The sequence below is a fragment of the Stylophora pistillata genome, chromosome 13 (genome assembly GCF_964205215.1).
Source record: "Stylophora pistillata chromosome 13, jaStyPist1.2, whole genome shotgun sequence".
In the NCBI taxonomy this organism is placed as follows: domain Eukaryota; kingdom Metazoa; phylum Cnidaria; class Anthozoa; order Scleractinia; family Pocilloporidae; genus Stylophora; species Stylophora pistillata.
In genome coordinates this window covers 16,368,375-16,384,289 of record NC_142531.1, presented here as the reverse complement: position 1 = coordinate 16,384,289, position 15,915 = coordinate 16,368,375, and the positions used below count along the sequence as shown (strand labels likewise).

Here is a 15,915-nt window from a genome sequence, read left to right as displayed (position 1 = left end):
TTTCTTAAGTATCACTTGCACCAAGCCTTCTTGTCTGCAGGAAGTATGCAGTGCACTGCGCAATTTAACTGATCAGGTAAGAATTCTTCCCTGCAGATTTTTCCCAGGAGAGATGTGGTTTTGAAGACCGAAACATAGCCCACTCGTGGTTCAGAATGACATAAAAGAAATGTTTTTAAACAGGATTCTTGTAGACTTAAGTTAGAACAGAAAACAAAGTGGACTTTGGCTTTTTTGAGAGCTTGTCGGAAACCACAAAATTGCTGTGGAGTAAGATAAGAATTTCCTTATCTGATTTTTTCTTCAATTTCGAAATTAGTGAGAGAGTCTAAATATTTCCTCTTTATTGCCATAATTTTGAAGGTCAAAAGTCAATCGTGCATTCTTGACGGTGAAGATAAAAGGAACCAAATCTTTTTTGTTAAATTGCCAGCTTAATTTAATGGGATGTTTAGTTAATGTGGTTTTTTATCTTCATTGAAGGTAGGCTAAAAACAAGGCTCTAATGAAAATAATTACATACAAGAAAGCTAAGTGTTGATGGAATTCGTAAGTTCACAAATTTTCACTCACTATCGATGCGCCAAGGAAATTATGATTGCATTGAGCAATACTTTGTCAATTGCTCCGGTAACACAAGTTGCCGACTCAACTGAATCTTTTTCGCTGCTGTAGCTAAGGATGAGACTCACACATTTTTAACAAAAGCAGAGAAAACAACAGACTTGGACATAATTTTCGTCACTCAACTCCAACCTACAGACGAATGAAACATTCTTCACTTGGTTGACATATTGTCAAAGAATATAGCTTCTTTAACAACTCCGAGCGCAACTTCAAAATTGTTTCCTAGGGAGAAAAAACAGACAACAGATCGAGAATGATCTCAACGGATAACATTATCAGGATTAATATCTTGAAAAATTGGATAGATTATGTGGATAGCTCACAAACTCAGCCAATGCTAACTTTTGTCTTATCTTGGAGATCATGAAAAAAAGATTAGATTGGATAATGGGAAAACAATTGGCGGAAAACTTGTTTTTTCTGACTCTTGTCTTATCTAGGAGATCATGAAAGAAAGATTAGGTTGGATAATGGGAAAACAATTGACAGAATACTTTTTTTTTTTCTGAGCATAAATTGTCCTTTCGAAGAGGGATCTGTTGAAGACTTGTCATGGCCCATCATGACCTGCTTCCTCTCTGCCTTTGATAACTATGAATTACGTGGATCTTCCGTCCTGTTGCTCTGTATTTAAGTTCAATTGTTCATCGTTAAGGTTACACGCCCAGATCTGCTATGGTCGGGTTAAAGTACACTGAGAATTATTGTCGTGGGGATAAACTTTGATTTGAAAAATCGACCCTTGGCTAAACCGGAACGTTGAGATAGCGACGCAATGCAATTTACATAAGAAGGTAAGTTGTTGGGGATTTCGGTGGCATGAGATAGAAATCGAAAGTGCTCAGGATCATGAACTATGTACTTAAATTTAATGCACGAACGAAGTGGTCGTTATAGTAAATGAAACCTCGCTTGCCCTCGTTTCAATCGCGAAACCAAGGCGACCCAAGCGGCATATTGTATTTTAACCCGACCTATGTGGCATATTTTATTTCATACAGTTTTTAGCTTGCATTCTTATAGACCTGTTTTTAATCCTCGAATTCATTTTACATTTTAAATCTAATTATGATACTTTTAGGATCGAGGGCCAGTAGTTCATCAGTGGAATTACGGTCATGCGTTACCCTCCTTAAATGAAGTTGTTATCATTATTATTATACCTCCAATGAAAGCTTTACTGCGGAGGGAAATCTTAACGCTTACTTAGGGTAACCTCACCTTGCTGCAGAGTCTCTTAGTAATATCTCCAGTTAGTGGACAACGCGTTCACAAGTTAGATTAAGTGTGAAATGCACAGCTATTCTTAGCACCTGTTTTATGAAAGTATCCGACCCACTCTACCAACTGGGTGATTGAGAATTTATCTATTCTGTTGGCGGTCGGAGTATCACTTACTCACTGACAATTTTTAGAACAATCAGGGAGGTCTGTCTAGAAGCTTTGGTTGGCTCAAGATACCATGATTTCCAAATAGCGGCCGAACTAAGTACGCACGAGCTCAGGTTTGTTATCCAATCATACACTAATCTTTTTTCATTACCTTCTGACTTGTATCAAACCTACTCAAACGAACTGGCTGAAAAAGATAAATTAACGAGTTGATCCCAACAGTGCTAATATACTAGTAACTGTTCTCTATGTGTGTGAGTAGCTGCACCTAGATGCGAAAGCGTTTATTAGATCTGCCAAAAGATGGTTTAACATATCGAATGGAGTGGCTAGTGGACCACACAGTTGCGCTAGATTAAGGAAAAATAGAGGTTAAATTTGTAAACAGTATTATGAAAGAGCATCGTTTATAGTAATTTCTGGCTTAGCCCTACATGGGTGGGAAATGAAAGAGTGTTTGTTGCAAGTTGCTGTATCATTAAGACCGCCAACAGAGCATCGATTTTGTTTCGTAAGTTCGTTATCAAAGAAAGTCTTGTTTTACCCACCACATGGCACCAGCTAAGTTTTCAAAAGTACCGTAAGCGGCTTGTGGGTTGCGCTAAATAAGAAGAGTCGCAGGGAGTCTTACGAGAAAAGTATACCCCGGCTAAAAATGAACAACCCCCAACCGACACAGAAAGTCACGCCCAGTCTAGTCTTACCTGCTACGTGCGAAGGTTTATAAACGTTCTCCCTTAGGATAAGACATGATTTTGAGTAACTGGAACAGTTAAATCGTGGGTTTGCTGTAATGCGGGAAAATCTTACTAAACAAACAACGGCTCGCGCGCGACACAAAAAGATACAATCTGAGCAAATCTTAAACCTCTAGAATGTACAGCATAAACCAGAGTTAAATACCCAAGCGAATTACTTGCGAAAATAGTGGACTTGCAACTTTCCTATATCTAACATAGATGAGTAACTTTAGCTCTTTAAAACAAGAAGTCTTACTTCTCCACATCGTTTTACTATGACTACGACTCCTTAGTTTTCGTCGTGCAAAGCAGTATTATTTACAAATATGTTTCCTCTTTATTGATAAATCACCGTTGGAAACATATTTGAGGTTAGATTAATGGACTTCTGATCGTAATAGGAATTGAAAAGTTCTGTCAGGACGGAATTTGGAATGGCATCAAATCTTTCGCCACCCAACCTTTCCTTCAATCCTTAACCTTTGAAAACATTGCTTAAAAATACATTTTTTTTCCATCTAATACTTCCAATATTTTTCTAATCATTTTTGAGGACTTTTAGATTGGTTTTATCTGTACTAATTTGCCTTAGAATGGAAGGAATCTGGTGATACAGCCCAGATGATTGGTAATTTAAAAGACGGCATAGCAAGCCTTTTTGTATTTCATTTTAGGAAGAGTGTAGTTTTTAGTGGACCTCTTTTCTTTTAAAGAATTATGAAATGTAAAATGAATTTTTTCATTAAGGAATAATAAGTTTAGTTTCTGATTATACCCTGTCGATGCAATTCTCTGAAAAGTTCCTGTTTCGATATTCCCGCCTGTTTCCAACATTGAAGCACCTATTGACTGCAAAAAGCTAAACTAGTGAGGATATGTTTTGCATTACCGTGCATGAGTAGACCGATCGAGAGAGACAGTGGTCGAAAACCACAAATTAAAATTCTTCTCAAGCCCAAATATCTAGAAGGCCATCTTCGAGTTTCACCTCTTGAACTGAGACTCTATTTATGGAAGAGATTAAGGGTTTAAACTGCTGGATACCAATGATGAAGATGAAGGATTAAAGGTGGTTTAAGAGTTTCGTAAGCCGGAAATTACTGCTTTGCACGTCTGAACATGACTTTTAGGCTTTATTTAGTGATACTTAATGGGTTAAGTACAAAAAAACAGGAACACGCTGGGAAGGGTCGGGCTTGCGAATTTTTTCAAAGAATGACCCGAGTAATTGATATCCACCTGAATTCGTAGCTGGTTTTCTCTCCTCATCTTGCTTCTTGTAATTTCTGTCTTCGCAAGACTTTTTTTTATGAATTTGCAATTTGAGAGATTTTAAAATTGAGGGTAGAAGCCGCAATCGAAACAGATTACATTGATTTGTTGATTTTTTTTTGTTCGGGCGCGATTTTAAACATGTTAAAGTAGATTTTGAGGATTAGGTTGCCACCCAATACGGAAGATTAAGATAGGAACCTCCCAGGGCCTTTGTTCGACTCACGTAAAACAATGTTGTTTATAAACTGATATTACGTCACGGGAAGCTGGAAAAGGCTTACACCCATAAGATATAAAAAGCCTTCCTCTCGGAAGATCGGGTAGTGAGCTAGACAATTCTCCGGAGCGAACCAACTTTTGCTGGGCTTTTTTTAACCTATGTACCAGGTATTTGATGTGCGTGCATAGATTATATGCGTGAGGAAATTTCTTTGCCTTTTGCGTTTTTGTTGAAACTGATGGCGCGCCAAACTGCGGAAAGGAGAAATGTTCTCGCCATTTTTTAATCAATGAGTTATCATTTGCATTTAATTCACAGGGGACAACGCCCACGCGAGATTTGGACGCGAATCCGGAATTTCACCTTCTATGAGACGTCAGGACAGTTTGCAACAAGTGGCAGGATTGAAAAAAACTCGAAGTGGTACAAAAGGACAGAGGGTATGTTATGCTATCTGTGACAACAATAGCAACAACAGCATGAGCACACATAAACGACAGTATTTTAGTAATGAATGACTGGAATTAAGTTTTTATCTTCTAAATTTGTATCAAGAAGTGAAGCATTCATAAAATGCAATTTTACAGCGAGTTATTGAGAATATCAGTGATTTGGCAGGAAGCTCTGGAGTTGGCGAATCACGAATTTTGTGCGCACCTTCGACTACTCCACCATAACCATCGATCAAGAGACATCTGTCAAATTTAGCAGTGTTTTCGTTTGAGTGTGTTTATATGTAAAAAAAAAAAAACTCGTCTCATGTTCCAAAATTACTTTTTCGCAGTAGGAAAAACGTGATAGATGACGGTTAAATATGTGGAAAACGGCGATTATGTTCTTAAGTACTTATTAAGCAATCGCGTTGTAAGTCTTTCTGTAATCATAACGGTTGCTGTTCGAAATAAACTACATCGATATGTAAGTCAGAAGTAGAAGCACACAAAGCCTTACGCTAATCATTTCAGGCATCTCGATGATTTTTGGCCCTTCAAAAATATAGCATGTTTCTTAAAAACTGCTCAAAAAAAGTATGCGTCACTGCCAGAAGCTAAGGCCATAGCGGTTGCCGTATAACGAACAACAAGGGTCTCTTTTCCTCAAATGGGGATTTTGCCAGCAGAATCAGTACAACCGGAGGAGGGGATTTAATCTCAGAAGGCATCTACGTCGATGAATGAAGTTAGCATTCTTGTACGTTTTCTAGAATTTATCATATCTAATAGCTTTTTTTCTGTTCCACTATTGCCGGATCGTGCTGACTCCAGTTTGGACTTATATCTTAATTTTTTTTTTTAAACATAAATTGTTACCACAGTGCTTAACTGTAGCTCAAAATGTCAGATTTTAAATCATTTCAAACGCTTGATTATAAACACCATCTAAACTCGAAGTTTTCTCTTCCTCCGTTGCTGTTCTTTTTTTATCGAAACCAAAAACACGTTATCGGTTATAGTTGTTATATTTGACCATCCTGATAATGAAAATTAGTTAATATAGATCGGGAGGAATTCGCAAGGTTAAATGATTACGGTTATGTAGTGAAGGAAAAAGGCCAGGATGTTCTTATATGAACATTGGATGATAAAAGAGAGACAAGTTCCATCTACATGGTGGAAAAATCTGCACTTTAAACCTTAACTGGCACGTATCTTCACACCATAAGTAGCACTGATGAACATGGAGAAAGCGTGTGGATGCTCTATGCAAGCGCACCACGATTTGGCGTCTAAAGAACGAAGGTGTCCTTAAGTTTCTTACATCGATTTAGGTCGGAAACGACATTCCAAATGCAAGTGGTGTGTGAAGGGCGTTTGCATTCACCTCGCGGAAAAACGGAGAGAAAACACAGAAGAAATTTTTAAAACATACCTTACAAAGCACACCTTTTTTTAGGTCTTGGTGACTCGAATAAAGGGAACCTTGACTTGAGAGAATGAGTTAAACTGTTATATGCGGACTTTTCCAGGTAAAATAGAATTTCAGGCCAGAAAGTACACTTTATGCTCGGTATAACCAAAATGAATCGATTGAACCAAATCCTCTGCTTATCAGTTCTTTATAGCAAGGATCACGTGCTAGGGTCAGCCACTGAGGGTGAAATTTCACATTCTAGGATGTCTTGCATTCCACTTCTGCGGACTCTATTGGAAAACCTCTGACTAGCCATGCAATTTGTCCAGTTTTAATTTCCATTTGCGTCATAAAATTTAGTTGGTACACATCCAAGTCAAGTTTTGGAAGAAGGCCACGTTATATTTAGTATATAAGCAAAACTATGATTAATTGTCAGGGATGGAACAACAAGCTCCTCTCACGATCCAACAGCGACCCTATCAGCGGTAACCACTGCAAGCGCAAAAACAAGATTGCTAAAGCAAGATGTTTTATGGAAGAGTCATTTAACTGTTACGAGAAAAGTCGAGAACCACAGACTATTTTTTTTTTTACGATCTTAATTAGGATTAAACGATAAGACCCTTTTATGTGCACAACCTGTGAAAGAGGTTAGTGGTCTGCACAAAGAAACAAGTGTCTTTTTTCAGTATGGGAGGTTTTACATACGTGGGCATTGTTCAGTACATACATATCCATACTCAAAACCTACTGTGAGAGATACTTTCAGACTGATGATTTTTGCAGATTAACTGAGAAAAAAATAGTGGTATTAAGTTTAGACGATAGAGAGTGCCACGAGGGTATTCGTGACTAGCTTATTTGTGCAGACGTAAAAGTGTTCCTTGTCGCTTAGTAGCTCGTTAACACCAAAGATACTGATAACTTTCGTGTTTGAAACATCTAAATTATTTAATTTTCTTGCAATAGATCACTGACAGAAAAACAAGTCGCGCATTTCTCAAAAAGATATGATCTGTGCAATTCATATTTTTTTGGCATTCTAGTGTCATCATTCTTCCTTTCAGTAATTGAAGTAACTTCTCCAGATTTTTCTACCGTGATCTGCATGTCTATTCTTGAATTTCTGAACTTTTTTTAAAAGTTTTGTTCTTCTATCTTTTTCATACAGGTATGTTACCGTGATTTCGCCTATAGGGAAAAAAAGTCGAATCCTTTTCTGATCTTCTGCTAGCATTTTCTTTCTGATATGTGGCAACTTACAAATCCTGAGGTCTTATCACGGCATCCCAATACTAAAATACTGGTATATTGTAAATTTAATTTAAAACTGACAAGTTTTCCTGGATCCTTTGACTAACGCTGAGTTACAGTGGAGATCAAAAAGGAAATCAGAAAATCAAACACCTTTCAACAAATACACGTGAACTCATCCCAGTCATTTATAAAATGTGTTTATCTATGGTGTGTATCTTTCCAACTCATCGGGTTATAATAAAACTTCACAGTAGGCTCCTAAAGCTTCTGAAAATGAATGAATCTGCGGGAAGCCTCTGGTGTGATTATCGTAAATTAAGAGAACCCAGCCACTAACCCTCCCACACAGAAAGGAAACGAGAATACTTATGGTTTCATTTGTGATAATTCGATACAGTTTTTAGGTAATAATCGATCCTAGTTGAACATTCGGGGTTTCCTGTATCTGGCAGGATGTTTTAAGGCGCAGATATGGGTTTCAGTACACATAGTTTAAGGTTTCGTTGGACAATTTGGCAATGTGATTTAATTTCTAGAAAATTCGTAAACAAAATTCCTTGTTCATTCCGGCTTAGTTGCTATAGGCGATGGCTTTGATCCGTGTGTTACTGTTGAAAGATTCTCACTGCACTATAACGTAAGCATTAAAAAGTAGCAGGACATGATTTTTCATTTCTAGATTTGCCATTTATGGCACATTTTCGTCATAGCGCCATCTTCCTTTTTTGAAAGCAGCTGGAGCAAACAAAACAAGGAAAACAGAAGAACAGTGAAGAACACATCCGACACGCAAGGTGTGCCATTACAAATCACAGAAGTATTTCACTTTCTATTCATGGCTAGTTGACCTCAAAGCATTCACTTAGTTGTGGTAGCCCTATTTGAAGGAGTGGTATTGTTCTGTGAATGTCAGACATTCTTGATTCGGCATGATATGTCTCGGCACATGTATAAATATTTAAATTGTCTCTAGACTAAGCAGTTCCACCATTACGTCAGTGAAGGAAAGGTTAAACACAAGTTTTACACTGTAACAAAACACTTCAAGGGAAGTAACAGAGAGAGCTTTTGATTTGGAGTGCCCGACTGAGGAAGTTCTTCCAAAGGTATTTATGAAGTGTAAACACAATTTTACTTTTCTCTATATCAGTACGGGAACTTCCTTCGGGGTTTTTTTCCTTTCGTCACACATTCTCTTCTGCTTGGTAATGAGTTGAAGAATAGGTCTTCCTTCCTTTTAAAGAAGGATCATCAGTTTGTAGCTAAAACCATAAAGATTAAACATAAAGTGGGTAGATTTATAACCTCTTTTGTTTTATGAGCGGAATGATTAATAATTTTGAAATTGTTTCTCATATCCGAAAGTTAGATTTCTCTCCTCAAAAAAAGAGTGATTAACAATGCATCTAACCAAAGATATTCCTTAGTCAACCATTGGTGATCATCATTATGTCTTTTTGAGTAAACGGAGTACATATTTATTAGGCAGTTGCATAGATCGAGAGAGATAACCGGCAAGCTTCTTTAATCTGCTATAATTTTGGTGAGCTGTACATTCAGGAAGTTCTGATGCTATGATGGCTTTGTGATGCCAATTAATTTTCAATTTTCCTCGCCTTTCGTATTAAATATACCAATATCGCTTTCAAAGAAAGATATAAAGAAAACACAAGGCAAACTTTTGAGGTTATGTAATTGTTAAGCAATTTTAGCAATTTTGTAGGCGAGTAATACCCTGCGTAATACAATGCGTTGCTAGTTGTTTTTCAGTAGTTTAATTTTCTTTTTGCTGACACCTTCGAAAGGTCAATTCTCAGATTATGAAACAAGGAATTTTTTTTTTGTTTTTTTGTTAAAAGAATTGCATAACATATTTTAGTACTATATTATTTTTTAAAGAAGTCGGCGAACTCGACAAGTTGGTATGAAACCACAGTAATGTTTTGGCGAAGACAAATACTTTTCTTTGTTCCATTAGCTTGCGTGTCAAACCGCAGTTATTTTTCGCTGACAAAAATACGCTTTCATCGCAGCAAGCCATTAAATTATTCATAATTTGGTATTTGTCGAGAAGGCTTTTTCTTTTGTCCTCACCCGCCTTAGAAACTCGTGCTATGCTTGGGTTTCTTTCCTGGCGGATATGAGTCGCACACGCGAGCCTTTCCTGTCTCTTCACCGCTTTATCTGCTTATGTACTTAACGCATTCTCTCGAACAACCGCAACCGAAATATGTGTCACTTTATTAAAAGCTCGAGAAAACTGGAAACGGTACAGAATTGTTGTGAAGAGCGCGCGTAGGCGAGAAAATGGAATCACTCTGTTTGCCGGCGTAATATTGAGTTGTTAAGGAAAATTTACAATTAGTTTTTTGAGTCAGTGCCATTGCGTCATTTCAAACAACATGAATGCGTAATTATTCCTCCCTCTTCCTCCAATTTCCCACTTATCTCTAACAGTTTCAAAGCATGATGCTTTGCTCTGAATTCCCGTGACTAAACTTTACGGAAAATGGCAAAACGGTGATGTTTCTCCTTCGAGTTTCAACTTCACCCACATCCTTTCGCATGCAAACAGCTTTTTCCTCCTCAGCTTCTCCCTCTTGTACTCTCTTCTTACGAGAGGCGTTCGGAATTGCTTACGCAGCATATTTGTTCCGTATCAATCAAGTAGACCATCAGACGTCACAATCGGAAGGTTTCAAGATGGAGTCTTCACAAAAAACCGCCATTTTTCGTACTCTCGAAACAAATGTATAATGATGCTTAACATGTTCTTATGCTTTTATATCAGTGTTTCTTAATTCTCAAAATAAGCTCTTTAATTAATGACGTGATAAATTATCGTAATTGACGCATAAGTATACTTTAACTTAGAATTTCGTCGCTCCCATGTGGCTTCGGCCGCTTTGGGGCTCAGTTAGAAGTTGCTTGAATTTTCTCCACTTCTTCTCCTGAGATTTCAGATTGTTCGATTTTTTGCGCTTCTCTTTAGTTGGCAATCTATATCTTCGGTAGGTGAAAAATAAGACCTATTGGACTTTGCCTAAATACTTAAACATAGTTCACTGATATTGTGACGAACAAAGATATCGTTAAAAAACAACTTTTATATTCTTTGTAGAGCTACGAATGCCTCGAAAATGTTTAAGTACCAAGGATGGGTTCACATTAGGTTTTTCGACGGACCTGTATAGACGTATTATCAAAGATTAAGAGTTCACTGACAAAACTCAGTGAAGAAACAGTGAAAAACTGTCATATGCCAAGTTTTGAAGAGGTATTTTACAACATAAGATAAAAAAAAAAATCATGTTTACGCGTACGGTAAATGGCAAGAGTTGAACTTTTGTTGTTTGTATTGCGGCCAAGGTAACAGTAATTTGAAAATATTTGCATTTGTTGTGAAAAGGAAATGTTTTACTACTTTTTTTGTTGGATTAATCTGAGGATTAGAGTCGGAAAAGTACGCCAGAGTTTATAGGCTCATTTTTCTTGTTACGTTATCTTTAGTGTGATGCACTCTTAACTGACCAGTCTTTAAACATTGTAATTCAATTCTCGCTCTACTCAGTACTGTGTTCGTTTTAAATATCATTTTCCTGTCCATCGTTTTCAGCAAAAATTTAACATGAAACAGAAAAAATCTAAAATCGGTGTTCATGTTCCGTGACATTTTTTGTTTAATTCGAGGGCGTTGGCTAGGAGTTCATAGTCTGTTTCTTGATCCTTTATTTATTCTAGTGACTGATCTTTCTCGGAAGAAACGTCCTTTGTTTGTCGAATATTTCACGTTCCATGCTCCACTTATGTTGAAATTCAGACTACTTAAGATGCTTTTGCGTGGAAGAAAGTGCCGTCAAATTACTCTTCGTTGAAAGATGAAAAAAGGGAATTTACTTTAGCTGCGGAAATTTCCTCTCTGCTCTCAACTAATTTGCAAGTTTAGAGGACGCTTTTGAACCCAGATTTGACAAGTCTTGTTTAAAAACGTAAAATATTCAGTTTTCAGTAAGAAAATAGAAATCCTTTGCGCGTTCGTGATAAAATCGGCTGCTTTGTGACACCTGTAGATTATTGAGTCCAAGAAACAACAGCGCACTCTTAATTATGTTAGCAGATTTGCCAAATATCACCATAATAATCCCATTTGTGTTACTTAACTGTGGCCTTAAGGTAGAGAGATATTTTTTCAATAGATCATTCGGCTTGTAATCTGTTGAAACGCGTCATTCAACGACCATAGAATCCTCGAAAATTGAACTCATCGCCTTAACAAGTCTTGGTAAACTGACCCGTTCTCTGTATTTAATGCTCCTCTGGTTCTTTTGGTTCAAGGTTGCCTGAAAAGTGCGTGACTGTAAAGACGATGAATTTTTTCCTTTTTCTGTTGGCGTTCCTGGCTTGGACTGAAGCCGCACCAAGTCCACCACAAGTAAGTTTTGTTTCTCCTTTTCTACCTTCGATCCAATTTCCTGTATTTGGTGTGTACTTCCTTAAGGGCTGAGTTGGGTATTGGGTAATGCGTGTCTTCTTTTAACCAGCCAGCACCTTACATATAAAGATCTGACTCTGAAGCGTATCATGTATTCTTTGAAAAACAAAAATCCTTAGTTATTACATTGGGAGAAACGTTTTAGGGGAACTTACTTGAATTATTGAACAATCGTGATCTTCCTTTTAAGTTCTGCGTCACTGAATTATCTAAAGGAAGTTTCATCAACCCGTTTTTTTTTTGTTTTTTTTTCACTGTTGACTTATCATTGCCTCACGTAAAGGCTCCTCTCATATTTCTGTTTTACTTTTTTTCTACCAAACGTTTTTCGTCACATGAGAGAGTCATGTTATATAACTCATGTCGTCGTTCTTGTACATTCCGATCACGTTTTCATTTCACAATTTTTACCTTTTCCATCTCTTCCTCGCGCGTGCAGCAGGCTTGGATGGACACGTGTGTGACCTATTGCCGACTAATCCTAGGTTCTTGAAAGGATTAAGGATTCCTTCGCCATTACTCAATGACGAAAGCTCTTATCTGTCTCTAATTAGACAGGATTTTTAGGCACGAGGGGCCGGGGGGGGGGGAGGGGGAGATTAGGCGGCTATTGTAGCGACCCACTGGAGTTTAGGAGCATACTTGAATGTTTCGTAATCCTAATTATTGTTTAGTCATACTAGGGTGGGGGAGATAAGATCCTGAGATCTACCCCCTTCCTCGGTTACTGCGTTGTTTCGACAGCCCACTGATTTAAGGGAAGGATAATTCCTCCCTTTTTTGTTGTATTTTTCTCTAGACTACGCACTCATAAGGATACCAGTCTTCCTTATTTTGCTCTCTTGTCTCTTTGAGGAATTCATGGTTGGATTTCTCATTGCGTCCAACTGATGAATAACGTCCTAATGTCCATTGAAGACTCCTTATGTCCAAGGCTTTTGCCGGACTTCTTTTTGGGAAAAATATGTCAACTTTAGCATGATACTGGAGCTTGTGCGTTATGCCCTTCCAAATTTTGAAACATTCGTGCTCACAGCTTGGGACCTTTGAGCTGTCGACATATCACATCACACCGATCTGTGCTCATCAACTTAAGTTTTATTATTAAGCTATATTTCAGTCGGCGTAAAATACAAAACTGCCCTCCTCGGAGGGTCATGGGTTCAAACTTTGTAGGTGGAATCTCAGAGATACCACTGTGTGCTATTTGTGATGTTGTTTACCATTTGTTTTTTACAGTGTGGCAAAATTCGCGGTAGCCCTTGTAGTGAAGACAGCGAGTGCGCATGTCTGAACCGTCACAACAAAAGTTCCTTGATATGCAATACCCGATTGCGATGCGAGAAGGAAACATTTGTGGATCAAATCCAGAGGAGGCAGCCAGTAAGTTCCATTAGTTAACTGTTTCAGCGATAACTTTACAACACTGAACGATCTCCCTACACCGTGAGAAGACTCTAGAGTAATGGAACAGTGTCCGCATTCGTGGACATAAATACTTTTTTTCCAAAGATTTTAATGAAAAGCTTATTCTCGATAAGAAAATACCCGGACGGAAACTTTAAAACGACCTCTAGTAGTGTAGTAGGAATTCTGTTGACTCGTGCTAAGAAGACAAGTGTGGCAAAATAAGTCGAGATTCTGTTTCGGCATCTTCATCACTCATGCAAACTGATGTTTACGACTCATGTGATTTGGGCACCAAGTGTGGTTGCCTCTAAGGAGAGATTTTTCGTCGGATCCTCCCAATGTATCTTCAGGATCAGAAACAGAGTGCGAGCAGCTTTATTCTTATTTGAAAAAATTCAATGTAGGCCGTTCGGAATTTGGGAGGAGGTTAGAAATAGGTGGAAAAGTAGCAATAAAGGTTTTTCTTTAATTAACATGCTCAAATTTAAACAGCCACCTGGGGAACTATTGTTGTAGTCAGGTTAGTTTTGTTTAATCATTTACTGCATTAATCAACTGAGTTAATTATTTAAATTGGCCACCATAGAAAGTTTCTAAAGATGACATTTCGTAAGAGCGAATTGCGATACTTAGTTGAAGACGTTGAACTGAAATGCCAGTATCGAGACTTCAATGACAATGGTCTTCAACTTTCATCTCATTCTAAGGTTATATTATAAATAAACTGCGCTCACTTTGAAGGGAACTTCCGACAATCTTTCTAAAGATATTTGCGGAAGTCCTTGAGGGCTGGGTTGACTCGCGAGAGAGCATTTGCGTACTATACTTTAGTTGACAGGAAATTTCTTGAAATCAACGCCTTCCTTGGTGATTTACTATACTAAACAGAACCAATTATTTTTCAGTGCCACCGTATCTACAAGACTTATTGTGAAGTTAACACCGATTGTCCATGTGGCGAAGCCCGACTTATCTGTGAAGATCACGAATGCGTGAAAGAGAAAAAGGGACCAAGGCTAAACCAAGATTTTTTCCTTTCTCTGTTGGGGAGAAGAGTTAACGGTACACAAAGCTCTTCGCGTCGTCAGCGAAGACGTTTGCTGAGACACGAAATCTTCAAGAGGATCTAACAGTTTTGTTATTCCGTGCGATATTCGGTACAACCATTGGTATGGCGCAGGACGATCACCCCCTCCCTACTTTAGAGTGCATTTCGTTCAATTGTCGTCAGACCGAAAACAGAGAAACTACCTAGGCCAGTCTCAGAAAAAGAAAAATAGTGTACCACAAAGAGTCTATGAGAACTCATGTCACATAGAGGCAGAGTGCCGAGTGACCACAACACCAATAGTGTAACTTAGTGTCTTATTGGTGGAGAAAATGGTACGATATTTCTTGACCAATCACAGAACGACTGAAGCAAAGCCTACTCAACAAGTCTCTGGTTTCTTTCGACACTCAATTTATCATCGCGCTTTTGTATAGCTATTTATTTGTAAAGTTAAGTTCGTTTCGTTCGTATATATACATATAAAGCGATTATCCCCCATATCTTTCACCACATACAGAATAACAAATATTCTCAGAAAGATCTGGGAAAAAAATTTATTGCGTTGCTTTTAACCCTTGACTCCCAAAATCTGGTGGCTCATTCTCCCCTCCGACTGCTACACATTTCCTTATAATTTAGTAACAGGAGTTTGGCGTTTGATCAAGACAACGACTTAACCTGGTTATTCTCATTACCTGTTTGCTGGGTAATGTATTGATTTTCCAGGGATGAGTTATTTGTTAATCGCCTATGGGAGTCAAACGGTAAAAGTACCTACTTCTGGCTTTTGCCTCAGAGGAGAAAAAGTTAAGTCAAATAGAGAATATATTATGAAAAGAACTTTTAAAGTGTATTTTAGAAAGAAAAAAAATGTACTGCTCACACAAGCGTGTAGATTTTTTAACAATCTCTTGATGTAAATAATTACAAGAGTTTACTTGAGCACCGTGCTGTAGCGAGTCGCGAGTACCGAATCTGGATTGAACATTTCTTTTTCCCTTAAGCTGTTCTTTGCAACAGATTTTGTTTAGCTAGAAGAGTAGATGATAGGGACGCACTTAGAATAAAACGAAATTTTCAAGACCGCGTAAGCTAATCCTTGAGCGCACAATCCGCTAAACTCAGTCGCAAGATAAAGGACAGCCTACACGACCTGAATAAATTCAGTGATATTTGATTAGCTGACTGTTTGATTTACTGTTCATGATTAGAGACAGGAAATATGGGTTTAGGAAGGTTTTCGAAGTAGGGAGGTTCTGTTTTAAGAGCATTTTTTACGGGCATTTGGGTTTTCTAGGTTGTTTTATTTTGATTAATTGTCGCTTTTCCTTACAAAGAGAGCAGTCACATGCGGGCTAGGCCCTTGAAATACTTTCATTACTGATCAAATACTGAATTGTCATCAAGTCAGTTGGATGAGTCCCTTAGGTCAAGGTAAGGGTCAAAAACACTTATGAACCAAAAAAAGGATAGACTCAATTGTTTACACTTGTCAGATGAAAGATGTTCTCCGGTTCCAATCTCTCACATTACTCGAAAATGAATGTGACAGCCCCCACCCTACCCCTCTCCTCCTCCAAAACGAGGCGAAGATTTA

The 15,915-nt window shown here is 38.0% G+C and overlaps 1 protein-coding gene and 1 long non-coding RNA gene across 2 annotated transcripts; one reads left to right on the top strand and one right to left on the bottom strand.

Moving 5' to 3' along the window:
- The first annotated feature begins 1,275 nt into the window (after positions 1–1,275).
- On the top strand, positions 1,276–15,498 carry LOC148717859 (uncharacterized). Its single transcript, XM_088743015.1, has 6 exons — positions 1,276–1,421; positions 4,573–4,694; positions 8,101–8,159; positions 11,701–11,797; positions 13,097–13,240; positions 14,173–15,498. Exons 2-6 carry the CDS (start codon positions 4,623–4,625, stop codon positions 14,395–14,397), a joined length of 597 nt encoding a protein of 198 aa, XP_088599141.1. The 5' UTR covers positions 1,276–1,421; positions 4,573–4,622; the 3' UTR covers positions 14,398–15,498.
- On the bottom strand, positions 7,410–11,798 carry LOC148717860 (uncharacterized). Its single transcript, XR_015994597.1, has 2 exons — positions 11,658–11,798; positions 7,410–10,371 (listed from the first exon to the last, which is right to left on the bottom strand). It is a non-coding gene; the product is annotated as an uncharacterized LOC148717860 (long non-coding RNA).
- Positions 15,499–15,915: the final 417 nt, after the last annotated feature.

What these genes read in the sequence shown, in the direction of transcription:
- LOC148717859 (XM_088743015.1), top strand. Translation starts at nt 4,623, where the DNA reads ATGAGACGTCAGGACAGTTTGCAACAAGTGGCAGGATTGAAAAAAACT. An exon ending in GTGGTACAAAAGGACAGAGG is followed by an intron (nt 4,695 to 8,100) that starts GTATGTTATGCT and finishes TTTTGAAAGCAG; the next exon opens with CTGGAGCAAACAAAACAAGG. An exon ending in CCGCACCAAGTCCACCACAA is followed by an intron (nt 11,798 to 13,096) that starts GTAAGTTTTGTT and finishes TGTTTTTTACAG; the next exon opens with TGTGGCAAAATTCGCGGTAG.